This window comes from Solanum stenotomum, chromosome 7 (genome assembly GCF_019186545.1).
Source record: "Solanum stenotomum isolate F172 chromosome 7, ASM1918654v1, whole genome shotgun sequence".
In the NCBI taxonomy this organism is placed as follows: Eukaryota; Viridiplantae; Streptophyta; class Magnoliopsida; order Solanales; family Solanaceae; genus Solanum; species Solanum stenotomum.
Genome location: NC_064288.1, coordinates 60,074,451 through 60,102,336, shown reverse-complemented (window position 1 = coordinate 60,102,336; position 27,886 = coordinate 60,074,451). Strand labels below are relative to the sequence as shown.

The window sequence follows — 27,886 nt, the reverse complement described above, 5'->3', positions numbered from 1 at the left end:
TTGTAACATCCGGCATTTTGAAATAACTATGAAGAGGCTTAAAAATCGGAAATAGTCATTTTTGAAAAGAATTTTAAAGTTTTGGAAATTTGGCCAAGTATGGAAATCAGTGAGTTTTTGGCCAACTTTGAGAAGTCATAAATCCTAGCTCAAGATGAGTTAGGAGTATTTCTAGTTATGTTTGCGAAGCTTGTGGAATGATCTTTCCAGCGCCACCAAGTTTACTTGATTCCGAGTTCGTATGAGCGAGTTATGCTCTTTGAAAGTTGGGCAGTTGGCAGTGAAGTCCGTCCGGAAATTTTAAGGGCATTTTGGTCTTTTCCCTAGCTATCTCTTTTGGTTATATATTAGTGTTAGGCTGATTTTTGGATCATTTTTGTCCCATTTTAAAAGAGTGAGAGTTAGGTTTCTTGAGAGAAGAGAAGAGGAGGAGAAGAAGAGGAGAAAGGAGAAGAAGAAGCAAAGATTCGTCAAGATCATCGTGGATTTTCGTCGGGGGTGATCCCTATTAAGGTATGTGAGTTCTTAGTGATGGGTTGATCCTTTCCCCCACACACCAAACTCATTTTACTTTTGAGAAAAGATTGGTCATGTTGTTGAAGTTGTTGGGTTGTGTTGTTGGTGTTGTTGGTTTGTGTCGTTGAAGTTGTTGGTTGTGTTGTTGGAAGTTCTTGTCGGTTTAGTACATGATTTGATTGTGTTTTTGAGTTGAATCTCTTGTTTGTTAAGGGATTTTATGATCCTTAGTGTTGGAGTTGAAACCCTTGAAGTTAGGGTGGTTTAGAGTTGGAGAAACAAGAGAGGAAAGTCGAGTTTTCTGGAAAAAAGGTGGGGCGTCAAGCCTGTCAGCGCGCCCCAAGAGGAGCTTTGAACTTTTCCCCTTGGGGCGGCGCGCCCATCAGAGCGCCAGCAGGCCTCCTCTGAAGTTTTTGGTCTAGTGCTCCGCGCCTCTCAGAGCGCCAAGAGCGCCAAGTTTTCCCATTCCTTCCCCACTTTCTCATGCATNTCAGAGCGCCAAGTTTTCCCATTCCTTCCCCACTTTCTCATGTATGTTCGTAGGTATTATACCTATGTTTCATAGTTGTTTCCGACACTCCAAAGTACGTCGAAACATCAAGAATCCCTCCATAACATGTGATCAAACACCTTGAATTCATAATTCCAATTTAGAGTGAAGTTAGGTTCCAAGTCAAGTGAAGTTAGGTTCCAAGTCAAGTAAAGTCAAGTGAAGTCAAGCTTAGAAGTAAGCTAGTCAAAGCAAGCATTTAAGGTTTTCCAAGAGTCTTCATTGAACGTTTTAACTTCTTTTTAAGGCTCGAGTTCCAAGTTAAGTATAGAGTTCCAAGTCAAGTATAGAGTTTCAAGTCAAGCAAAGAGTCTCAAGTTTCAAGTCAAGTAAAGATTATCGAGTTTCAAGTTAAGTCAAGAGTTTCGAGATAAGTCAAGAGTCAAGAGTTGAGTTCATTTCTCAAAAGTTATTAGGGAACTAAGTATTTCCCAAAGAAGTTTATAAATGTTTTCACATTTAAGATGAAAGGAAACTGAGATTTCCAAAAGAGTTTTGAGCAGTTGAGTACTATCTCTTTTTGATAAAAGATGAGTTTTGCGAAAGAGTTTCTAAAACATGATTAGTATGACAAATTGAGTATGTCATCAATGTTTAAACAGTATGGTCTCTAGATATACCATCAATGTTTAAGCAGTATGAATATCCCGAGTCATCAATGATCATATTAAAAACATGGTTTTGATTTGTTTTTTTTAGAAAGAGTTTTCAAGAGCCTTTGGGCTAAGTTTTGAGTAATTATCTCAACTAAAGAAAGATGTGTTTAAAACACTTATAAGCTAAAGTAATTTTGGGAGTAGTCTTGAGTACCGAATTGAGGACACGAGTTCATATTAACTCAAATCTCCATAAGAGCCATGTAGCCAACATGGGACTTAACGGGTCATACTTTTTAGATGATCACGTAAAGTTAAGCTAGTAGATCCACTTGGTAAAGTTAGTTTCCTATATCACGGCAAGGTATAAGATGGTCCTTGGGCAACGTGAGGTAAAACGTTGTATCACTACTTAAGCATGTAGTGGTTGTTATCGGTTAGAGAACTCCCACAGTAGAAAGAGCTTGGTTCCTCGAGAAGTTCTACTTAGTGTGGATGGGGGTATAGGACTTCATTTATGCATTGTACAAGTAGACTTTGAGAGGAAGCATGGTATTTTCATGATATTATAAATATGATTTTTACGTCATTTTTAAATAGTTTTACAAGCTTTATATATATTGCATGTGTCTCATTGCTTTATATTGAGTTCAGTTATTCATGAGTTGAACAGAGCCAAGGTAAGTTCTCTATTGTATTCCTTTCAAGCTTAAGTTGTTGTTTAGCGGTCCAGCTCGCATACTCATATATTCCATGTACTGATGCCAGTTGGCCTGCATCGTCTTATAATGCAGACGCAGGTACCCAGGATCAGCATCCAGCATGCCGTTGATCCAGTTGAGCACTCCAGAGTCAGTGGTGAGCCTCCTTGCTTTTCGGAGGACTCGATTATTTGTGTTCTTAAGTTTTGTTTTGTTAGGATGTTGCAGGGTTTGTCCCAACATCCATCTCAATATTTTAGAGGCTTCATAGACAGTCAGTCAGTTAGTTTTGAGTCTCTCATCTATGTATATATGTAAATATTCTATTTTGAGACTCGAGTTGCCGTTTTGGCCAGATTTTATCAGTTGAGTTATTTTATGACCTTTCTTTGTATTGAGTTATGCTGTTGAGTTAAGTTTCCGCTGAGTTAAGAAAGTCAGGCCAAGGGTTCACTTGGGGCCATCAATGGTCTCCGAGTGTCGGTCCCGCCCAGGGTGTAGGCTCGGGGCGTGACAGCAGGTACCTAGGATCAGCATCCAGCACACCGTTGATCCAACTGAGCACTCCAGAGTCAGTGGTGAGCCTCCTTGCCTTCTGGAGGACTCTGTTATTTTGTGTTCCTAGTTTTGTTTTCTCAGGATGTTGTGGGGTCTGTCCCAACATCCATCTCAGTGTTATAGAGGCTTCATAGACAGTCAGTCAATCAGTTAGTATTGAGTCTCTCATCTATGTATATATGTAAATATTCTATTTTGAGGCATGAGTTGCCTTTTGGCATGTTATGCATCAGTTAGGTTGTTTTATAACCTTTCATCGCATTAAGTTATTCTGTTGAGTTAGGTTTCCGCTGAGTTAAGAAAGCCATGCCAAGGGTTCGCTTGGGGACAACAATGGTCTTCGAGTGCCGGTCCCGCCTTGGGTGTAGGCTCGGGGTGTGACACTAAATTAATCCTTTATTATATTTACTTCACTTATTTCACATGACGGATATAAAATCCACCTGCAAGGTTTTCACGTGAAAACTTATAAGTAACCATAAAGGGGTTGTCTTCAACTCGGGACCGAGACACGGTTCTATCAACTAATTATTATTTCACTAATGTAATTTGTCATTATCTAATCTATTAGGAATTTATTGACTCATCAAAATGTCTCACCTTTTAATAGATTAAAACAATAAAATAAATTACATAGATCATAATAATTATATCAAGATTAAGAGTACAAGTACATGTAGTGGACTAGAGAATTTATTTATAAATATTCAAAACATAAATAAATGTCTCTGATTGGTCCGTTCAATACATACAAAATGTACTTGCACAAGAAGTTGGAATTTAACCATTCTCATAATTAAGATCAAATTATATTTAATCTTGTGCTACGATCATCAAGATGTTCGTCCTACTTCATCTTTGATCGTGAACATAAATTTATAACTTATATGCACAGACAATTTTAATCTTCCGCGTATGAGTTAAAATACTCCATACACAAAATTGTCTACTATATAAGCAATGGACACACATATATACACAATGATCTATTTAAACAAAGATTTTATTATATTAAATAAATAACATAAAAAATCTTTACAAGGGATTAAATAAAAATTACTATAACACAATTACATGGTTAATAGTATATCCCAACAATCTCCCACTTAGACTTATAACCATGCATTCACAATTTTAACACCCATTTCTTCCACATGCTTATCAAAAGCCTTCTGAGGTAAGCCTTTTTGTAAATGGGTCCGCCAAATTGTTCTTCGATTCAATCTTCAATACTCTCACATCACCCCTTTGAGTTATATCACAAATTAAATGATATTTCCTCTCAATGTGCTTACTCCTTTTATGGCTTCGCGGTTCTTTCGAGTTATCAACTGCACCACTGCTATTACAATAAAGTGTGATTGGTGCTTCAACCGAAGGAACCACTCCAAGCTCTTTTAGGAAGTTTCCGAGCCAAACAGCCTCCTTAGCCGCCTCAGAGGCAGCTACATATTCAGCTTCCATGGTGGAATCAACAACACAAGATTGCTTGATACTCCTCCATATTACAGCTCCACCTCCCAGAGTAAATACATATCCTGAGGTTGACTTTCTTGAAATTTCTATATAATTGGAAATCTGAATTTGTATACCCAATAGGTACAAGATTTCCAGGATGGAAAACAAGCACGTAATTTCTAGTCCTTTTCAGGTACTTGATTATATGCTTAACTATTGTCCAATGTTCTTGCCCAGGATTAGACTGAAATCTACTAAAACCATTTGTTAGAATAGGCACAACGGAAGCTATATTCAGGATCTTCCAATTACGACAATAATTCTCAAATGAACGAATTAACCATATCGCAATAAATTACAAATTATTTCACTAAAAATCTGTAATTGCACTCCTCGATTTAATTACGAAATCTACCACTACATCTTATTTAACCCCCTGTGTTAGAATTAACGACACCAAACAATTAAATCAAATTTTCTGAAAATTTAATTCATTGACTAAATTAATCCTTTATTATATTTACTTATCTTATTTCACATGACGGGTATAAAATCCACCTGCAGGGTTTTCACGTGAAAACTTATAAGTAACTATAAAGGGGTGTCTTCAACTCGAGACCAAGACATGGTTCTATCAACTAATTATTATTTCACTAACATAATTTGTCATTATCTAATCTATTAGGAATTTATTGACTCATCAAAATGTCTCACCTTTTAATAGATTAAAACAATAAAATAAATTACATAGATCATAATAATTATATCAAGATTAAGAGTATAAGTACATGTAGTGGACTAGAGAATTTATTTATAAATATTCAAAACATAAATAAATGTCTCTAATTGGTCCGTTCAATACATACAAAATGTACTAGCACAAGAAGTTGAAATTTAACCATTCTCATAATTAAGATCAAATTATATTTAATCTTGTGCTACGATCATCAAGATGTTTGTCCTACTTCATCTTTGATCGTGAACATAAATTTATAACTTATATGCACCGACAATTTTAATCTTCTGCATATGAGTTAAAATACTCCATACACAAAATTGTCTACTATATAAGCAAGGACACACATATATACACAATGATCTATTTAAACAAAGATTTTATTATATTAAATAAATAACATAAAAAATCTTTACAAGGAATTAAATAAAAATTACTATAACACAATTACATGGTTAATAGTATATCCCAACACCATCACCAATCCCAGAGTTATTAATGCCGACAATACAACGGGTAGCAACATCATTATCCACAACTTTGCTACATGGAAAGTCCAATTCTCCATGCTTATGTATGGCTACAACCACTTTAGCCATCTTGATGGGACCACTCTGGCCCCCAGTTGCACGATCGTCGTCGGCACAAACATATCTCCCAATCTTGCTTTCTTAACTTGGTTCCGTCAGGACCAACTCATCCAGTTCAGAATGCCCTCTTGCTTCTGTCGAACCCACCATTGCCTCTATCGTTGCTGCTGCCAACTTGTCTAAATCAGTGTGGATGCTCTGCATACCACTTATGCAAACAGATCTCAAACACGAGTCTTCAGCCTCCGTGATCAACTTGCTCGTGTCACTAAGGACTTTTGAATATCTTCACACTATTCCGTCTCTTTCAGATGAGTTTTACACTATTCAGTCTCTTTCAGATGAGAGATGAGTTAGCCACTGCTGGTGCTCTTGTGTCCAATCCCGAACTCATTGTCAAAATACTTAGTGGTCTAGGTTACCGCCATTCGTGCACGTGATACTATGAGAAATTGTTTGAAAAGCTACTTGACCATGAACTCTTTGTCGCGAGGATGCCAAGTAACTGTCCAGCCCCCCATAACGGCCAATGTCGCCAAATCCAACACCAATAATCGCAACACTCGCAGGCAGAACAACAATTCTCAACAATGGCGCCAAAATTCATGTCCAAATTAAACACTTCACGTACCACTGTGACAGTACAACTCTAAAAGCTCTCTACTCTTTTTCTTCTTCATAAAAGTTCTCTAGTGTGACTTGCCACAGTTAAATAAGTTTGACGTTCAACGAAATTTGAGGTACCACACAATGAAGAGTTTGGTGAATAAATTATAGCAAATCATTCATCATTTCACACTCATATTTTCCTACTATGATTTTCATCACATACATAATTCAATAGTATTTATATCATTTTAGAACATTAATACTACTTAGCATGAGATACACGTGCAACGCACGTGTTCAAGAACCAATATTACAAAAAATATAAATATAAGATAGAAGGTAGGGGTGTTGAATGTAATTATAAAATGTTTAATAAAAAATGACATGTGTCAGTACTATTCAGATTTTAAATTCTTTTTTGCCCCTCACATGTGTATGTGTTCAAGAGAGTGAGCACACTCTTTGCACCACATCAACATGCTTTTTGTGTCACGTCAGTATCTTCGAGTGTATTTATTTATAACATTTTTCAGACAAAACCTAAGAATGCGGCTAGTAAGACATAAAAGAGTAGAAGTGCAGCTGAAAACTTTTGTTGAAAGAGAAAATGGAGAAGACGAATAAAAAGAGGAAGAAAATGAGTTCGTCTAGTGATGGGGAAAACAGCAGGAAGAGAGGGGAATCTAAAATGTATCATCATAGTGACAAAGACAGACTTGCATGTTGTTCCAACCGTGAAGATAAAATATTTTACCTTCCTCGCATTAATCGATGGTAAGAATTCAGATCACCGTTGGCACAAACATATCTCCCAATTCTACTTTCTTAACTTGGTTCCATCAGGACCAACTCATCCAGTTCAGAATGCCCTCTTGCTTCTGTAAAACCCACCATTGCCTCTACAGTTGGTCCTGACAACTCGTCTAAATCAGCGTGGATGATATTACATATGCAAACAGATCTCAAACACGAGTCTTCAGCCTGCGTGATCAACTTGCTCGTGTCACTAAGGACTCTCGAATATCTTCACACTATTCCGTCTCTTTCAGATGAGTTTCACACTATTCAGTCTCTTTCAGATAGGGAGATGAGTTAGCCACTGCTGGTGCTCCTGTGTCCAATCCTGAACTCATTGTCAAAATACTTAGTGGTCTAGGTTACTGCCATTCATGCACGTGATACTATGAGGAATTGTTTGAAAAGCTACTTGACCATGAACTCACGAGGATGCCAAGTAACTGTCCAGCCCCCCATAACTGCCACTGTCGCCAAATCCAACACCAATAATCGCAACACTCGCAGGCAGAACAACAATTCTCAACAATGGCTCCAGAATTCACGTCCAAAGACTCGACAACCGTTGCAGTCCAACTCAAATCCAAAATCTGTTACTCGATGTCAACTATGTAACAGGATTGTCACAATCCGACTAGCTGGTCCTCGAAGAAGCAAAATACTGCTCCTTCACTGAGTCTGACTATAGGGCGGTAGCCAATGCCCTTTCTGAAACCCTGTGGGCTACCAATCATCTCACTGAACTGCGTCTTCCAGTGCATCAGTTGCCTACCATTTATTGTGACAATCTTGGAGCTACATTCCTGAGCAAAAATCCTGTCCTCCATAGTGAAGCATGCTGCAGTGGATTTTCACTTTGTTCACCACCATGTAGACATCAAAAAGTTTCAGGTTGTTCATGTCCATGGTGCCGATCAAAAAGCTCACTCTCACCAAGGCACCGCCTAAACCTGATTTCCAACAAAATCTATTCAAGTTAAGCTTAGTGACCCATCGTCTAACTTGAGGGGGCGTATTGGGACAGAACCACTCAGCCCTTGTTAGCTTCAGTTTATTTAAGATACTTCATTAGTTAGTTCAGCAGTCACCTTATTAGTATTTGATTAGGAGTCTGTAATTCTATTTAATACCCGTTTACGTTCATTAATAAATGCTTACTCAGGTGTTCATACTCTTCACATTATATTACAAAAACATAAATATAAGATAGAAGGCAGGGGTAATGAATGAAGCTAAGGACGTGCATTTTATGACTCTCCTTATTCTGATATCTTTGAATTAATTTTATTTCTTTTTATAATAGCGCCACATAAAGAAATAAATTTAAAATATATAACCTTAACTTTTAATGGTAATTAATTATGTGTATAATGTAATTATAAAATGTGCAAATAAAAATGACATGTGTCAATATTAATCAGATTTTAAGTTATTTTTTTGCCCCTCACATGTGTTCAAGAGAGTGAGCACGCTCTTTGTGCCACCTCAGCACGCTCTTTGTATCACGTCAGCATCTGTGAGTGTATTTATTTATAACGTTTTTCAGACAAAACCTAAGATTGCGGCTAGTCAGACAGAAAAGAGTAGAAGTGCAGCTGAAATTTTTTGTTGAAAGAGAAAATGGAAAACAAGGAAAAAGAATCATCTGATATGGATATCAGCACTGGAGATGAAGAAAAAGTTGATAATTCAATGGAGATGACGAATAAGAAGAGGAAGAAAATGAGTTTTTCTAGTGATGCGGAAAACCACAGAAAGAGAGGGAAGTCTAAAATGTGTCATCAGTGTAAGAAGAGTGACAAAGACAGACTTGTGTGTTGTTCCAACTGTAAAGATAAAACATTTTGCCTTCCTTGCATCGAACGATGGTAAGAATTTAGAAACCGAACAAGGATTTAAACTTGAGATGTTAATCTTCCTCATCACGAGGGGGACTTGATTGAGATTTTTTTTGTAAAGATAAACCATTTTGCCTACCTTGAATCAATCGATGGTTAGAATTTAGATGTCGATCTAGGATTTAAACTTGAGATGTTAATCTTCCTCATCACGAGCGGGACTTGATTGAGATTTTTTTTGTAAAGATAAAACATTTTGCCTACCTTGAATCAATCGATGGTTAGAATTTAGATGCCGATCTAGGATTTAAACTTGAGATGTTAATCTTCCTCATCAAGAGGGGACTTGATTGAGATTTGTTTTTGTAAAGATAAAACATTTTGCCATCCTTGAATCAATCGATGGTAAGAATTTAGATGCCGACCTAGGATTTAAACTTGAGATGTTAATCTTCCTCATCACGAGGGGACTTGATTGAGATTTTTTTGGCCAAAGATACAGTTTTGAAGATGTAGGCATATTACTCCTACTTTTTGGAGGGAATAGAATATTTGAATATCATTTTGAGAGTTTTTGATGAAATGTGGGATAATCATTTGCATAAATGGCAATGAGGCGGGGCATGCTAGGCAAAATTGTGGAAAATTTTTGCAAGTTAAGGCTAAACGGGGCAGAGAAGGACAGGACGTGCAAAAACGTTAGCAAGTTAAGGCTCACCCTTCCGCGTCCTGCCCAGTTACATCCCTATTTTTGCTAAATACTTGTGTGCTTTTAGTCGATGGTAATATTTGCTAATGATTGTTTCTGATGCTTAGCCATCCTTTATTACTGCAAAATATGTTAAGAGTAATTAGTTTTCTATTTGTCCAATTTGTAGGTACCCTTGGATACCAGAAGAGGCCTTCTTAAGTGCTTGCCCTGTATGTCGTAACCTTTGCAACTGTAAAGAATGTTTGCTGTTACAGGAGCTACCGAAAGTAGGATTCTTTCAATTCTTCTCATTGTCTGATGATTGCTCTAAAACATTTATTTATCGCAAATTGAGTGGTTCTCTTGTTTGCAATACAGGATTTGTTGAATATAGATGTGAAGTGCACTGATGAAGAAAAAATCGTCTACTCTAAATACATAGTACGCGCACTTTTGCCTGCTTTGGAACAACTCAATACTGAGCAAATGATTGAAAAGCCGATGGAGTATCAGATTGGAGGTATTAAATTTCTCTATTCGATAGTAAGAAGGTTATAGATTCCTTTAATAGGTCGTCATTATTAATGTGAGTGACTCTACATAATCAAAAGTGAAGTAGCTCAATGTGTTCATTTAGTATCATTTTTCTTTCTTTGGGCAGTATTTCCAGATTTTGAGGCTAATACACACAAAGCAGAAAATGAGAAGAACAAGTCCATTTATTGGTGAGCATTCACATTTCTCTTAAGACTGCAATTATTTGATAAGTTCACTGAATAATGAATGTCATCTGTTATTTTGCAGCAACTATTGCAGTGCTTTTATTGTTGACTTTCATCGGAGTTGTTCTAGTTGTTCCTATAAACTTTGCCTTACTTGTTGCAAAGAATTACGGAATGGCAACTTGCAAGCAGATGCATCCGAGGTGAGGATGCAAAATATTGACAATGGACCAAGTTATTTGCCTGGAATGGCTGAAGTTATAACAAGGGATCAAACCGAGGTCGCTATGGAATCTAAATGGAAACCCATGGAAAATGGTGCCATTTCTTGCCCACCAAAAGATATGGGAGGCTGTAGTGAAGGAACATTATATTTGAGGTGTCTATTTTCTGAGTTACTGATATTCGAGTTGTTACTGAGAGCTAAGGAAATAGCTCAAAAATGTAACTTGCATGTAGATTCAGCACTGGACCACTACAGTTCAAAATCAAAGGGGGAACCTAGTACTTCTGGTCCCAAGGTACGTAAGGCAGCTGCTCGGGAAAATTCTAGTGATAATTACTTATTCTCCCCAGCAGCTGTGGATATTCAGAGCACAAATTCAATGCATTTCCGGTTCTCTTTTTCCAAGGGTGAACCAGTTATTGTAACTGACGTTCATGATAGAGCATTGCGATTGAGCTGGGAGCCTACGGTAATATGGAGTGCCTGTCGACAAACCATGAAGGCTGTTGATATCTTAAATTGCTCCAATTGGTGCATGGTTCGTCTAGTCATCTATTATTTGAGCACTTATTGTTTATTTAGATAACTTGAGTTCTGTTCATATAGAAGTCTTGTTGTTTTCTCTCCAACTCTCTTTAATACGCTTTCTGCCTTCATTAATTACGTGTTTTGTTTCCAGCACGTACTCAACCTTTACAAGGTACACATTGCTTATGGTTTTCCTAAGGAGCTTGGACGTGGAGACTCGGTCACCAAACTACACTATGCTCTGACTGATACGGTATGTTTGGCTCCTTCAGCTGTAGTGTAACAAGCTGCTGTTACTGTAGAAATGTAGATACTCGGAAATATTAACATGCCATTTAGGACAAAGTTACATTAAAAAACTTACAAAAAAGGCATATCTAAGTTCATGCTTAAGGTCTTATTTTCTTTCAAATTATGCATGTTTTAGGTCAACGTATTGATGCACACTGAAGCAGTGGTTCCAAAGGTTGAACAGCTCGTGGCCATAGAGAAGTTGAGACAGATTCACAAAGCACGGGATCAGAGGGAATTTGTAGCTGATGCTAACAGGATGCATGAGAGCATTAAGACTAACATACCTAATGTAAATGGAAAATCTGTCCTGAGTGTAACAGCTGATTGTGAAACAGATAGGTCTGAAGGATTTGAAGAAGCAGATGATGATGCTCTATGGGATGTTTTTAGGAGGCAAGACGTTCCTAAATTGGAGGAATATCTCAGGAAGCACTTCAGGGAATTTAGGCACATAGGCTCACTGTTTCCACCGGTAACAATTTTAGCTATGTTATGGTTCACAAATTACATCTCCTAGCTACCCAAAGTTACAATGAAAAGTTGATAAACTCCAATATATGTTTTCCATCACAGGTTGTTCATCCCATTTGGGATAAAAGTTTCTACTTGAGCGTTGAGCATAAAAGGAGGCTAAAGGAAGAATATGGTTATCTTTTTCTCTTATTTGTTGCTATTTCCTTGCATGTCTCTTTTTCACTATGCTTTCATTTCCTTTTACAGGCATTGAACCATGGACTTTTGTTCAAAAATTAGGTGAAGCTGTTTTTGTTCCTGCCGGATGTCCTCATCAAGTTAGAAATTTAAAGGTATGCATTTAGTTCATGTCTTTATCCCACGCCATCCTATCATTCTTTTTTATAGCAATTTTTTGTAGTACTAGGGAAGTCAAGTAGCACATATATAGAGCCATCATTTTCTTTTCTTTTCCAGCAATGTTTTCTTTTATATCCCAGCCTTTAATACTCTCTCCGTTTCAATTTGTTTGTCTTACTTTGTTTTTTAGTCCGTTAAAAAAGAATGTCTCTTTTCTTACATGGATAACTATATCTTCATTTTCTCCAAGTACACATCATTTCGTAGGCCTGTTCTTCTTTTGGATTTATTTTCCTGCACTGATATGATTTACTATAGTAAGATGTTAACTTAGTGCACCATAAATCTAGTACTTTTATAAGCTCAGCTCAGTGACTTCCTGTGTGTTCATCTTTTACAGCCCTTTATCAACGTCGCTCTTGATTTTATTTCTGCTGAAAATGTGAATGAGTGCATCCGTTTGACTGAGGAGCTTTGCAAACTTCCCAGAAATCATGATTCTAGGAAAGACAAGTTTGGGGTATATGACTTCTTTTCTGCTTCTGCTCCTCTTAAGCATATGTGTTCTTTTCCTCAAAATTATGGTCTAGAGAATATCAATAAATGTGGATTTTAATGGAAAAGAGCACCACTGTATAGCATGTAGCATGACAATACTATGTTCTCATTACATGTTAAAGTTTTACAATATGCAAAAAACAGTGTTTGCATGCGTAAAGATTACTAAATTCTTCTTGTGCCACTTCAGGTAAAGAAAATTATTGTTCAAACAATGAGCAAAGCAGTGAATCTTTTGAAGAAGACAGTATTGTAAGATTTCTGCTCCTTATTTTAATTTGTTATCATCTGGTGTTTCTGTTCTAGACATGCTTCTATCTTCTGTCGGAACACATATGACATAACCATTTAAAGACAAAAGGTAAAATATGGTAGTTGAGTGAAAAAATCAGTTGGGAACTCTTCCTCTGATCCAACTTGTGTCGCACTCTCCTTTTTAGTCGGTCCCCAGAAGAATGACATCTTTCAATATTTAGAAACTATTTTTAACTATCAAAATTCCATTTTATTAAGTACCATATAAATATCTGTGACTTATTATACAACACGAGTTTCAAAAGTGTTCTTTCTTTCTTAACTTCGCGTCAAGTCAACCAATACCATATAAAGAGGTGATGCCATTGCTTCTAGTGCACTGCAGAATGCTAAGTACCCTTGTTTCACATTTCTTCTAACTTTTGTTGTCCTTCCGTGGATGCAAATAGGAACTCTGAAGCAGGCATCGGTACAGAACTATGCTTATCAAGTTCGATCAGCAAAACTATAAATGTGAGCCACAGTCCCAACAGGTTTCATTTCTATATCAAACTTCATTCTTTGGCTTGTTTTATTTATTTATTTTTCATTTCTACTTTTCTAGGCTATGCCAGGACCAAGTATGCCAAAATCTTCTGCCGTTTCGGAAGATCCATCCAGTAGCATGGCTGCCAACAGAGAAGATCCATCAAGAACTGCTCAACTTATCCTGTATTCTCCACCTCCAGTTCTTTCACCAAACAAGGTTTATACTCCATCAACGACTGATATCATTATATTTCTCCTTTAACTTTACCTTGTTATTCTCATAGAAATTTATGTATGTAAAAGTATGCTTTATATTGTCAGGCTCAAGAAAGCACGTTGGTTCCTAGTCAAGCGATAAAGCAGCTCATCAATATAGATCAGGACGTTGAATCAACTTTCCACACCGTTCAGTCATTCTTGAAGTCTTTACAAGAGAAGCATCCCAGGCAACAATCAGGCCTCCAGATCAACAGTACCACTTCTTCACCACAAATTCATGCAAAGTTGATATATGAATGCTCCATCAGACTGCCTTTGGCGGTATTTGCTGATGACCTGACGAAAGAAAAGGAAGTGCATGATGCAATTGTTGCATTAAGTGATAATCCCTCATCATTGTTGAGCGATGAACAAGCCAAGCAATTGCGAAGACTCAAGTATGAATTCCCTTTCATGGTTAAGAAATGTAGGGACTTGGCACAATCCAAGTCAAGTTGCCAGGAGTTCTTCACCGACTTTGAAGAGGACAGGAAAAAACTGGATGATTGGATTAGATCAGATACAAAGTTGAAGGCGAAGTATGAGAAAAAGGAGGAAGAAGCTCGAGAGTTGGAAGAACGACTTCAAGATATAAGGACCATGCAGAAAGAAATCATGGATGAACGACAAGAACGGTCTCGAGAATCTCAAAACATCTTGTTGCTATCTCAAGAAAAAGCTGGCAAGATAGAAAGCATCAGCAATGAATTGGTAACAACAGAAGTGCAGATGGATGGCTTGTTGAAAAAATGGTCCAACCTTAAGTCTTTATTCCCCTAGTTGTTACTAAGTCTTTTCTACTGTTGTCACAATTTACATTTCATATTACAAAAAAACATAAATAGAAGGCAGGGGTGTTGAATGAAGCAAGGATGTGCATTGTTTGCCTCTCTTTGTTCTGCTATCTTTGAATTGATTTTATTTCTTTTTATAGAAGCGCCACATAAAGAAATAAATTCAAATAATTTAAAAGATATAACCTTAACTTTTAATGTTAATTCATTATGTATATAATGTAACTAGTATCTGGAATGTGTGTTGCACGTTTATCCCTAATTATTTTTATTAAAAAAAAATTATATTTATAAAGTTCAATTATAAAATAAGAAATGCAGAAATTAACAATTTTAATTCTGATTTAGTCTCTAATGATATGGATATGCCGATGAATAGCTATTTTTTTTCCAGATCAAACAACTCAGTTATTGAAGTAGTTTACAGAATTTCTACTCGAAAAAATAATAAATACATGTAAAAGTCTTTGACGAAAGTAGCAAAGACATGAAGAAGAAATAAATTTAATTCTAGTTATTGCTGAAATCACAAATATAAAGAATATTTTTCATTTTTTTTTTTTTATGCTTATATGAATTGCATTCTTCTTTTTTATATACAGTACTATTCTTTAAATGAAAAAAGAAAAAAAATTAACGAACATTATTCTCGGTGGTTAATATTTTCGAATATCTTTTGACCACTTATTTGATCTTTGTTTCCATAAGATGCAAATTAATTATATGAACCAAAAGATTAACTTAAGAAATTGGGATAAATAGTTCTAATTTAAAGATATATAATCATTCTTTTTTCATATCAAGCACTATACCGCTAAACATACTAAGATTGAGGCTTAAACAACACGTACATATATAAAAACAAAAGATATACGTGGAAAAAAAGAATCTCTAGCAGAATGAAAATGACTGAAAGATGGGTGAAACAAAACTTATTGTATACCTTTATAGAGTTTTGTAATGTAAAGAATATGAAAAGGTTGTGGGAGAAAATTATTAATGAAGAAATTATATAAACATTGATCAACAATAACTAACAAAAATATGATTAGAAACATTTTTTTTGGATTGTAATCAAGGAGATTATGACTGTCCATCTTCAATCTTTAAGTATTGAATTTAGTGTGAAGCATTAAGTGTTGTTGGAATGAGTTTAACTGGAGAAACTAAAAGGATCAATAATTAAAGCTCAACAAAAAATAGAAAATTGTTTAGCATTTTCTAATTTAAAAAATTAGTGAAGGGCATTTTAGTAATCCAACTTTGAACTCAAAATCTTCCCACTTTTAATATAAAATATGATTATAAAATGTTTTTAAAATGAAACGTGTCAGTATTAATCAAATTTTAAGTTATTTTTTGCCCCTCACATGTGTTCAAGAGAGTGAGCATGCTCTTTGCACCACCTTAGCACGCTATCTGCACCACCTCATCACGCTCTTTATGTCACGTCAGCATCTGCGAGTATATTTATTTATAACAAAAATATTTTTATTTGTAATTGAATTTTGTTACTCATTACATACATATTTTTATTGAATTATAATTGTTTTAAATAATTTTAAAATTATATATATGAAATACACGTGCAAAGCATGTGCCCAAAAACTAGTAATTAAAATGAAGCCAAAAGGCCAACTAAGCGAACAAAAATGACATTTGTCAATATTAATCATTCTAAGTTTATTTTTCCTCCTTCCTCACATGTGTTCAAGAGAGTGAGCACACTCTTTGCACCACCTTAGCACGCTATCTGCACCACCTCAGCACGCTCTTTATGTCACATCAGCATCTGCGAGTATATTTATTTATAACAAAAATATTTTTATTTGTAATTGAAATTTGTTACTCACTACATACATATTTTTATTGAATTATAATTGTTCTAAATAATTTTGAAATTATATATATGAAACACACGTGCAAAGCATGTGCCCAGAAACTAGTAATTAAAATGAAGCCAAAAGGCCAACTAAGCAAACAAAAATGACATGTGTCAATATTAATCATTCTAAGTTTATTTTTCCTCCTTCCTCACATGTGTTCAAGAGAGTGAGCACGCTCTTTGCACCACCTTAGCACGCTCTTTGTGTCGCGTCAGCATATGAATGTATTTATTTATAATATTTTTCAGACAAAACCTAAGATTGCGGCTAGTAAGACAGAAAAGAGTAGAAGTGCAACTGACAATTTTTGTTGAAAGAGAAAATGGAAAACAAGAAAAAAAAACATCAGATATGGATATCAGCACTAGTGAGGAAGAAAATGAGTTTGTGTAGTGATTGAGAAAACAGCAGGAAGAGAGGGGAGTCTAAAATGTGTCATCAATATAAAAAGAGTGACAAAGACAGACTTGTGTGTTGTCCCAACTGTAAAGATAAAACATTTTGCCTTACTTGCATCAAATGATGGTAAGAATTTAGACGTTGATTCAGGATTTAAACTTGAGATGTTAATCTTCCTCATCACGAGGGGGACTTGATTGAGATTTTTTGGCCAAAGATACACTTTTGATGATGTAGGCATATTAATCCTACTTTTTGGAGGGAATGGAATAGTTGAATATCATTTTGAGAGTTTTTTGATGAAATGTGGGATAATCATTTGCATAAATGACAAAATTTTCTTCCGTTTTGGAAAATCTGTTGTTCATCTTATATTCTTAAGATACTCGGAACAAAAACTTTGAAGAACTTGGTAAGAAATAACAAAGTTTAAAGAGTATTTTCAAAACTAGAAAATTAAAATCAGTAGAGAAAATAGATCAGAAACAAATTAGAAACAATATACAAAATATTTTTCTCAAAGAAGAAAATCGAGCCCACTGAATGCACGGTGTCCCCTTAAGGAAATTATTCCCCTCAAGTACCCGAGGTTAATGAAATATATTCTCCCAGGATAGAATGATCTTATTCACCGATCAGGGTGTCAGTTAACCACTCAACGGCAGTAAAGTACACTTGGAACACTAGATTTTGTAGTAGAAAAAAAGGTCCAGATAATTGGTTTTTTCCTTGTTGAAAAATAAGAGGAAATCCTCTATTTATAGACAACAAAGGGTAGTGTGACCATATATTTATTATGCCTTATCAGAAAGGTCACAACCCTTTGAAAAATTACAACCCTTCGGAAAGGTCACAACCTTTCACAAAAGGTAGAATGCTAGTAAGCTGAACGTTGTCTAATTTTTCATTTAGTATTGTTATTATTATTACTCTCCAAGTATCTTATTCTTAGATTTAAGTATTACTTATTGTTTCCTTTTCTTCAGTTATCGTATTATTTTGTCATCATTATTGTCATCTTCTTCACTGTTTTTTATCATGACCGCTTTTTGTTATTATATTTACTTTACTTACTTGTGTTTTTTGTTGAAATGCTTTACTTATCGAGATTCTATCGAAAATTACATTAGATATGAGATTACATTAGATATGTTATTGTTATTGTTGTCTTATTTTAATATATGAATAATTTCCTTTTTAACTAGCAATGAAACAACATCTGATTGTTGATTAGAGTTATGCATGTATTAATAATACAAAAATCTATCATGTAAAATTTATTCATGTATTAGTTATATCGTCTTCTACGTTCATAAACATAAATTCTCGCATAACTTTTATATATATTAATTTTACAAAAATAAATAAATTATAGTAATATTGGAAAATGGTCAAAACTATCCTTAAACTATTCAAAATAACTTAAATATACCCTTAAATTATATTTTAGATAAAAAAAAATGCCCTTCCCGTCTAACTATTGGACCAAGAGTGCCCTTTCCGTCTAACTGTTAAACAGAAGGGCACTCTTGGTCCAATAGTTAGACGGGAAGGGCAATTTGATCTGAAATATAGTGTAAGGGTATATTTAAGCTATTTCAAATGATTTAAGGGTAATTTTAACCCTTTCTGTAGTAAAATACTATATTTTAAATGAAAAATAAAAAAAACTAACCAGACATTATAATATTTATATTATGCTAGATTCTACGTGACGATCATTTTTACTTATTTTTATAACCAAATAATATACATAAAATTATGCTAATTTTAATAGGGAAAAGGGTCTGAAAAATAGTTCAATTTTGGTTGAAATTGTTGTTATGATACCAAACATTATGGAGGACCTTTTACCCCATGTACTATTTAATAGTGTATTTTAAAAGTATATACGTGTTCACGTGGACACGTTACTATTTATAATTATGCAATATTTATGATGTCCACGTAGGCACATATATACCTTTAAAATACATTATTAAATAGTGCATGGGGTAAAAGGTCATTTCTAAAATTTGGTATCGTTACAGCAATTTCGGTCAAAATTCGAATATATTTCAAACCTTTTTCTCATTTTAATACATAAATAACTCCTCTCTAACCAACAACCAAACGCTCCTTTAAGTACTTTGTACTCTGTGTGTTACGGTGCACGGTAATTAATGAACATTAGCCAATCAAATCATCAAACATCACACTCACCGCTTCATTAAGAGCGTGAAATACACGAACAATCTGATTTAAACTGTCTTTGAACTCTCAACAATCCACGTCAGCACGTGTTGTACACTTTCCAAAAGATGCGACTGGTGTTACCTCTCGTCATTCAAAAACATCTTAGGGTAGTTTGGACATGGCACTGTGACACCACCACCTCCATCTTCTCCCAAATCAAACCCTAGCTTTGCTTTTTTTCATATCAAGATTGAGTTTTTCTATTAAAAAAATTGTGGGGTTTGTGAATTATCCATTAAAGGTTTGATCTTTTCTTGAATTCTTGATTCTTGATTATGTTATCATTGATTTTTCATTGATTTGCTTTTTGGGTTTTTGTTTTCTGCTTGAAACACAATTATTTGAAATGGGTATGAAGAAATGAAGAATCTTTTTCCTTTTTTCTTATCTAAGGGTAAGCAGAATATTTCTAATTTCCAGATTTTCATTTTTCATTTTTTAAAAAATTGTACCCTTTGCTGAATTGTAACATGGATCATTAATGGACTTGGGAGATAGTGATTTTGTTATCTGTAGTAGTATCTTGTGTATGAAAGATTTACTCTTTGTGGTTATATGTGGACGGTTTGTGTATACTCTACCCTCCCCGGACTTCACTATTAATATTGTTCTTGTGTTTGTTATTTTTGTGTTGTTAATTATGATATGTTGATTTGATTCTGCACCTTATATGATCTGTGGGGGTAGTTATTGATTCGGTATGATTGTCCACTAATGTGATATAGTTCACGGCTGTGTTGTGCAGATTATGGATCATTTGAGTAGTGATAATCAATGGGATATTCCTGATACCCCTAATAGATTAGCTGCTAAGGATATGAATGGGAGGAGGTATGCCAATGTAGAGAGTGATTTGTCTGCATCAGGGAATTCAGTAAATGGGAATGGTGCTGCTGAGAATGGGAATCAACTTAATGATAATGGTTTTGGAAGAAAAAGGTTGTTTATGCGTCCTCCAAGAAGAATTTCCATGAAATCTGAATGCGATGCGAAATCATCAGCTTTTGGTATGGGAGATTCTTTGCCTTCAAGAAATGGTGTTCCATTCAAGGTTTCCTCAATTCCTAATTCCAAGGAGAAACATAACTTGCATCTTGCTAAAAATGGAATCACTGAATCAAAAAGTCAGCAAGACCGTCCTGTCATAGACCTGACAAAGCAAAGTGGGTCGTCGACTCGTGTATTTGTCAAGTCTCCTGCAGTTGGAGTACAGAATATTGGTCGAGATGAAAAATATAGATCGATGAATGAACACTCTAATTTTCACAGGATGACTTCCACACCATCCAGCAGTACCAGCAAAGGAAAGGAAATTGCTGATCTAGTTAAACTTGGTTTAAATAAATCTCGTGGAGAAAAGGATTCTGCTATTGATGCACAGCTTGGAGCTCGGAAGGATGGTTCTACATCTCTTGCTAACTCACCAAGAGTAACTGGGCAGAAAAGATTGGTCCGAAATGGATGTATATCCCCTATGAACATAGCTAAGGCTAAAAAGCCAGCTGAGATGGAGGATAACAGTATTTTAATCCATGGGCTAACTGATACCAGTCTTACAGCATCATCCACTGGTACAAGCTCAGATAGTGCTAAAGAAATAATATCTAAAGATGGTATTTCTGCAGTAAAGGGTAAGGGGGTGGTAATCCATTCTTCCCCTTCAAAAGAACATGACACAATGCATACGTCTAGCAGGTATTTATTTGGTGACCATTGTCTATATATTCACATGAAAGATAACTTTCATTCTTTTCTGTCAACAGTTTATATCAAATTTACTAGGCTGTTCAAATAGGGAAAAAGGACTTCTGTTTTACATCATGTATGACATATTAGCATAGCGTGCATGTCAGGATGTCCTATAGTGTAAGCTAATGACTTCCGTACCAAGGATCTACACTTTGATAATCAACATGGAACCCAGTTAAGCTTGTTTCCGTTTATGGATTGATGCATGGATTCAAACATCTGCTCCAGTGATGCATCTGAATTCAGATTGTGACGTCATTCTAGTCATTTTACATTATTACTCATAAGCATACCTCTCTATCCGAGGGTCTATCGGAAACAACCTTTCTCTACCCCACATAGGTAGGGTGAGTTTTGCGTGCATCCTACCCTCCCTAGACACCACTTTTGGGATTACACTGGGTACTCATAATCATACCTAAGTTTGTGTGAAGCTGTTATTTTACCTTTGTCCTCTTTTTATCAATGTCATAAAAACTTGCTATTTGGTTAGTTAATTTTAGTTTCTTCACCATTCTTCATGATTTAGAGATGCATATTCTTATTCTACGTTGTTAAGAGTTGTGATGTTTTTAGTAACCTGCTAGAAATTTCTCTTTCAATTCAGAAGCATGCTTTCTGGGTTCCTTTACTTTTGACTGTTGATTAATCTCCAACAATTAATTATTGCTCTGGTAAAGGTCTCATCCAAAAGTTTTTTCATTGGAAACCAGTGATTCCAGCAGAGATGTGTTCAGAAGCTTTGACGAATCAGGAGGATGGAGAAGTACGCGTAACCGCAGTTCAAACATGAACTTGTCATTGCCCAATCTGCACAGGACTTCAGAAAGAGATAGTGCACACTTTGTCTCTCATCCCAGTGGGAGTAGGGTGATGAGAAGAGAGGATGCAACTAGTTGTCAAGATTCAGCTTCTATTAGACATCTTTCTGGTGTATCTGTAGGGCCGGAGGGACCCCCTTCTGGACCTCAATGTTGCCAAATTAATGGACATCGTACTGCACCAAGCACAGTTAAGAAAAGACTAATGCAAGGACCTGCCTCAAGCAGCCATGGTGAATGTTCTACATCAGTCTCTAAGGATGTAGACATCATTTGCCTTACCTCACCTGAAAGTAGGGTTAATACAAGGTCCACAAGAAACCAAAGTCATGTAGGTACAGGCGTAGAGCCAGTGATTGTAGTGGACAGTCCTTCCTCTACCACAAGACATGAAGGCTCTCGTGTTGCGTGTAGCAGTAGTAGGAATGAAGATGCTAGAGCCAGTCAAGTAGATGCTGATGAAAGGCTTGCACGGGAACTCCAGGAACAGTTGTACAATGAGGTCCCTTCCTTTGGTGTTGGTGAGGTAGTACACTTTATGCAGAATAGTTTTAGTTATTGTCCATCAATATTTAGCTGTTCTTGTCTTCACACCATGCTTAGATGTTTGATAATTTTTCTCTTCTTCCCCACAGATTGATGAAGATGTAGCCTTGGCTTTAGTGCAGGAGGATTTCCGACGTGCTTCCTCTGGATTAGAGAACCAATTATCTGGTCTTGTATGTTGGCTTTCCTTACATTTTATTCTCCTCTTGTACTTTCCATCACTTGGTAGTAATATATGTGCCACTTAGGTGTCATCTGACATTCAGATATCTATACATGATGTTCATGTTTGAAAGCTTTTCTATGCAGTGTTCCAAGTTAGAAACTGATTTTAAATTTCCTGTTAAAATAGATCTTGGGACACTAGGTTTTTCTTTGACATTAATTGGTATTGAACCATCTTTTTTTTTTAATATCAGTACTTATGATGGTGCATATGGAACCTAATTTATCTTCTCAGATGCGAGGTGTAGCATTGTTAGAGGCTTGCTTGCTGGGAAACCTTGAAGCTAGTAGTAGTGTAGGCTGGGTACATTGCGACGCTTAAGCAACAAATACATATACCTGAAGATAGTGATATATGAAAATTAGAAATTTAGTAATAGAAAGTACTCACTATAATTGAATTGGAACTTAAACTTCATCATTGCTTATATAAAAAACCTTAAACCATATTGTTACTTAATATGTATATTTTTTCAGATTACACCAAAAAGTTAAAAGACTTTTTTTTTTTGAGAAAAAAAAAAAAAAAAAAATCTAAATTTTATGAAACTTAGTGTTTCTGCCTTAGTTAAAACATCTATTGTTCCTAGCTGCTCTCTGAACTGTCCAGAATGAGGTTATGGGGATAGTGTTTCGCAGTGTTATGAGCTGCTTCTTGATTCTCAGCCCTCCGGCTAGCAAAAGTATATCTAGCACTCCAAAGAGATTAAGGAACTTTTCCCCATCCTGGTATGCATGCGTCAGGCATGCTTCACACATAGCAATCAAACCAGATTGACTACTTTAGTGGTGCTCTCTTTCTACAGTATTTCTAGGGTCATGGTTCCAGACTTGATGAGTAGTTTGTGACAAGACTTCACAGAAAAGTAACCATCGTTCTCTTTTCCAGATTGATGAACCTGGTTAAGAAGAAAGTTCCTTCATTCTCTCCATTTCTGTTAGTAGCCGAGTTTACCAGTCAAATTCTAATCCTATAATTTCTTCTACTTATCCCAAAAAAAGAAGAAGTCTGAATCTAATGTCCCATTTATGAATTTGACACTCATCTGCTGTAGCCAAAAGTATGTGGCAAAAACTAAAGATCAGGAAGGATTTCCTTTGGTGGGAAAAGATATGTTACAGGTTTTGTGCCAATGTGTTCTGATAATGCTACAACATGAGAGGATGTTACGGGTTTTGACCAAGCGAACAAGATCTGTTACAGGTATTGTGCACTGGGACCTTCCATACTCCCGTAACATACCTAAAGACCTTATCATTCTCTATAGAACTTCCATAGCCATAAAATATTCACCTATTACTACACAATTGCAAACTCAGATTGTTAACACCTTGACCATCTTCCTTCTTAGATGCTGTCACTGCTTACCACTTTGGCAAGTAGAATTCCTTTTCAGAATCACCTCCCAATATAAAATCAGTTCTAAACTGATTTAGCTTCCTTTCTGCTCTTTCAGAAGTAGGGAAGAACATGACACTATAGCATTGACCAGGGATATGAAAATCTAAGGTTTTCATTTTGCTCTTTTAATTTGTTGGTGTTTTAGTATTGTCCATCTTATGTATCTTTCAAATGTTAAATAGCACTGATTAATGAAGAAGTTTTTCGCATTAACTCCTGGTTTTAGAGTGATCTTATATCAATGTCTTTCAAAATGTGCATAGAGAAAAGGCCTTTAATTCCTATTCTGCTTTCTTTCTGTAATGATTGGGCCTTGATCTCTGACTGAAATTCTCTCTTTTTCCTCGTCTAATTTTTGGGATGTGGGATTTTTGTTTAGAATGGATCATCGGTCACAAACTTACGCAGAAGGCAACCAAGAAATGCATCCAACATATCTCGTAGAGCTTCTCAAGCTCGGGCGTCTACCTCGAATAGGATGACAAGGTTGAGGAACAGTTTCCCTGGACAACCTCGTACTATCTCATCATCTAGAGGAAGAAATTCACTGTTTCCTCCTAACATGGATGTGGACATGGTATTATTACTTGCACTTCTCATGATTTTGGTCAGTAATATAATATTTAGTCAGCTGAAGTTGTGTTTCTTGTCATTTTACATGTTGCTTGTGTTCATTTGGCTACAAGTGACGGGTTTTTTTTAAAATTATTGATGAAGACTACACATCATCTTTTATCAAAAAAAAAAAATACTTTTATCAAAAAGACTACACATCATGACGTTTAGTTTCTATTCTATTGAGGTTGCTCATTTCGTAATAGGGAAGAGCAGCTGTCTTCAACACTAGCTAGGAAAGGATTGGCAATGGAGCAATTGAATCCGAATCTCAGTTTGAGAGTCACTAGTCTATAGAATTATAAACAGTCAAATAGTAAGAGAGGAATAGAATTGTCTTTTCAAGAGGGCCCATATGGATATGTAGATGTGATCATTTGAATGGACAAATACAAACTATTTTCAGGGGTGACTGGCATTGCCTAATAACTTCACACTTTGCCCTTGCAGTGCAAAATATAGCTTTTAGAGATAATACGTGCCAGTATTATCAAAGGCGAAAAGTGCAAAAAAGCTCTAAGGTCCGTGGGGGCTTTAAGCGCAAAGCGCAAATAAAGCGTGGGTTTTAATGAAAAAAGGCTCAAAGGGAGAAAAAAATACCAATATATATGTTTAGTCCAAGACTAATAATTATAAACATGAATGACACATTTATGACCAAAGAAATTGAAAAAACTTTATGATAAAGTGAAATATCAATTGTTTAGTGTCACTTCTTCATAAGAGGCTCATTGGCAAGGAAAAGTTTGCCTTAGAACCTTGATGAGGACACTGAAGTGCACATAAGGCGAGGCGAAGCGCTCAACATGTTTTGAGCCTCGCTTCAGGGATTAAGCGCGCTTAAAGCATGCCTTTGATAACACTGATACGTGTGCAATTAAATCTATCAGTCTTAGATTATATAGTCCTTATAAAAAAAATCTCAGCATGCGTTTTATGTTAAGAGGACATCTATAGTTGGACCTAAAGCTCGCTTTGGAAGCTCTTTATACTCTCTTGTGGGTATCCTGTGGCCTGATTGGTTCTTCTGGTCTGCACTTTATGTTCTATACTTCTTTTCGTAGACACCATCAGCTTCTTCAGAACAGAACTTCAGCATCAAGGAGATGCTCTTTCCAGCTAACTTAATAATTTTATCACTTAACAAAATGATGGAAATGGGAAATGTCTAATTGCTGACGATATATTTGCTTAATGTGTGTCCATTTTAACTAACCTAGAATGTATGATTTACCTTTTCTGAATACTGCAGAGGATGCATATATTGGAAACCTTAGAGGCTTTCAGTAATATGGATGTGGACAGGAACCTCCTTCAGACGCAGCGCGACTTCAATGAGTAAGTTTTATCATGTTTTTCAGTGTTCATGTGTTCTTTCTGATAATGAAATTAATTTTTGTTGCATTAAAATGTAAATAGAGCCATTGGTGACTGAATGCTTAGAACTCTCAAATGTATATTTTTTCTGTGTTATTAGTAGACTTCCCCTCCTATATCCAAGTAACATAATTTGATCCAAGGGTATGGGTAGCTACAGGGAGATATGTTTTTTCTTGAATGTAGTATCTGCAAGTTGTAAGCTTCTTTGTTGTTTTATGTGATCCACCCTAATACTGGCGGTATTACTATTACCTCTCTTTGACATTATTATTTTGGTTTGGACAATCTTTTCTGTGCTGTCTAACATGCCTTTCCTTTATTTGGTTTAGGAATGACTACGAAATGTTATTGTCCCTTGATGAGAACAACCACCAACATGGTGGTTCATCTTCACGACAAATCAACAACTTGCCACAGTCAACAGTTCAGGTAACCATGATCTCCTTATTGTATCGAATCTTTACCTCCTAAGATTAAGCTTTTGTATCGCCTTGATGTTTTCCAATAATATTCAAACAAGTGTACACATAACAGTTGTGTTCCATACGGGCATCCATCTGTTATCCACTCTAGGAACATCATTGCAATTGTAGTATTGCAAGTACAGATTTTGGTTTGCGTGCTGCTTAAAGCTGTGAGCTGCTTGAAGTACATGTTGCTCACCCTCTCTAGCTCCTTGCAGAATGAGAGTCTTCAAGAACCGTGTGCTGTTTGTCTCGAAACTCCAACCATAGGGGACGTTATCCGCCATCTCCCATGCTTACACAAGTTTCACAAAGACGTAAACTTCTGAATTTTCTTCTTCAGAGTGTTTTATTGTTTGGTTAAGCAACCAAATTTCTAACATTCATTGAACTTACTGCAGTGCATTGATCCATGGCTGAGTAGAAAAACATCATGCCCAGTTTGCAAGTGTTCGATATCTTAATCTGCTGTAGAGATGATATGTGGAATACATGCCTGATTTTGATACAAATCTTGTACTTTATGTTCAAGGTTGTTCAGAACAAAGTGCTCTCTTTTGCTATATGGTTTTCTTCAGTTACTTCTCTATACTTGATGTTAAGTGTTCCAATAGTTGGATGAATTCACCAATTATGAATGGCACATTAACCATTCAACCATGGATGCTTAGCGATAAATGGTAATAGCATTCCATTAGATAGCAACAGATTTGACAAATACTGTCAACTCTTGACGCGAGAGAATGAGGACGGAGGGATCCATTAGACAATGAAACTGTTAGTTCTCTATGTACTGATGAGTATGTTGATTCCAAGCTTCTCTTATAAAGGGATCAACTCTTTTGCATAAATCACCAAAGAAAAAGTCGAGTATTTTTAGCCCAGTACCACCCTGTGATGGACAAATTCGGAGCCTGACAAGGGGCGGAACTTGAAGAGTGAAGTGAGTTGTGCTAGCCTAGCGATGTTTTTTCAGTAGCAAGCTATGATCTAACGACCTCCAAACGATAGGTTGGGGTGAGTAATAGTATTATTTACTTTTCAAATCTACTCAATGTGTTTTTAAGTTTTTTGCCTTAGTTTAGTAAATTTCAAACTTAGGCATTATGATTTAGGAATAATGTTGAAGTCATCTTCATGGTTTATTTCTCTCAATTGTTATCTCAACGTTTTAGTTAAATGTATTATGCAAAAATCAAACTTTACTTTTGTGTAGTAGGGGTCAATTCATTATGAAACTAAATACCTTTGGAGTAAATCGGAAACAACCTCCTAATCAACTAAGGTAGTAATAAAATCTACGTTCACCTTACACACTCTGAGCCTCCTCCAAACCCATGAAGATAGTAATAAGATCAACGTACACCTTTCTATTTGGACCCACTAATTAGACTCAAAGCCCCTCCTAACACATAAAGATAGTAATAAGATCAATGTACATTTCACTCTATTGAGACCCACTAATTAGACTTTATTGAATATGTTGTCACTATGAAGGTTTCCATGAAGAACACAAACTCTGTATTTACAGTAGGAAGACTTGGATTTGA

General features: G+C 35.8%; 2 protein-coding genes across 2 annotated transcripts; both read left to right on the top strand.

Annotated features, from left to right (window-relative positions):
• Positions 1 to 8,729: 8,729 nt before the first annotated feature.
• LOC125870110 (lysine-specific demethylase JMJ25-like) lies at positions 8,730 to 11,397 on the top strand. Its single transcript, XM_049550468.1, has 6 exons — positions 8,730 to 8,977; positions 9,826 to 9,925; positions 10,017 to 10,158; positions 10,309 to 10,363; positions 10,443 to 11,124; positions 11,266 to 11,397. Exons 1-6 carry the CDS (start codon positions 8,730 to 8,732, stop codon positions 11,395 to 11,397), a joined length of 1,359 nt encoding a protein of 452 aa, XP_049406425.1.
• Positions 11,398 to 19,299: 7,902 nt separating this feature from the next.
• On the top strand, positions 19,300 to 27,255 carry LOC125870900 (uncharacterized). The gene is made up of 9 exons (XM_049551449.1): positions 19,300 to 19,375; positions 19,880 to 20,829; positions 21,597 to 22,230; positions 22,340 to 22,423; positions 24,257 to 24,454; positions 25,745 to 25,830; positions 26,202 to 26,301; positions 26,555 to 26,653; positions 26,738 to 27,255. Exons 2-9 carry the CDS (start codon positions 19,883 to 19,885, stop codon positions 26,798 to 26,800), a joined length of 2,211 nt encoding a protein of 736 aa, XP_049407406.1. The 5' UTR covers positions 19,300 to 19,375; positions 19,880 to 19,882; the 3' UTR covers positions 26,801 to 27,255.
• Positions 27,256 to 27,886: the final 631 nt, after the last annotated feature.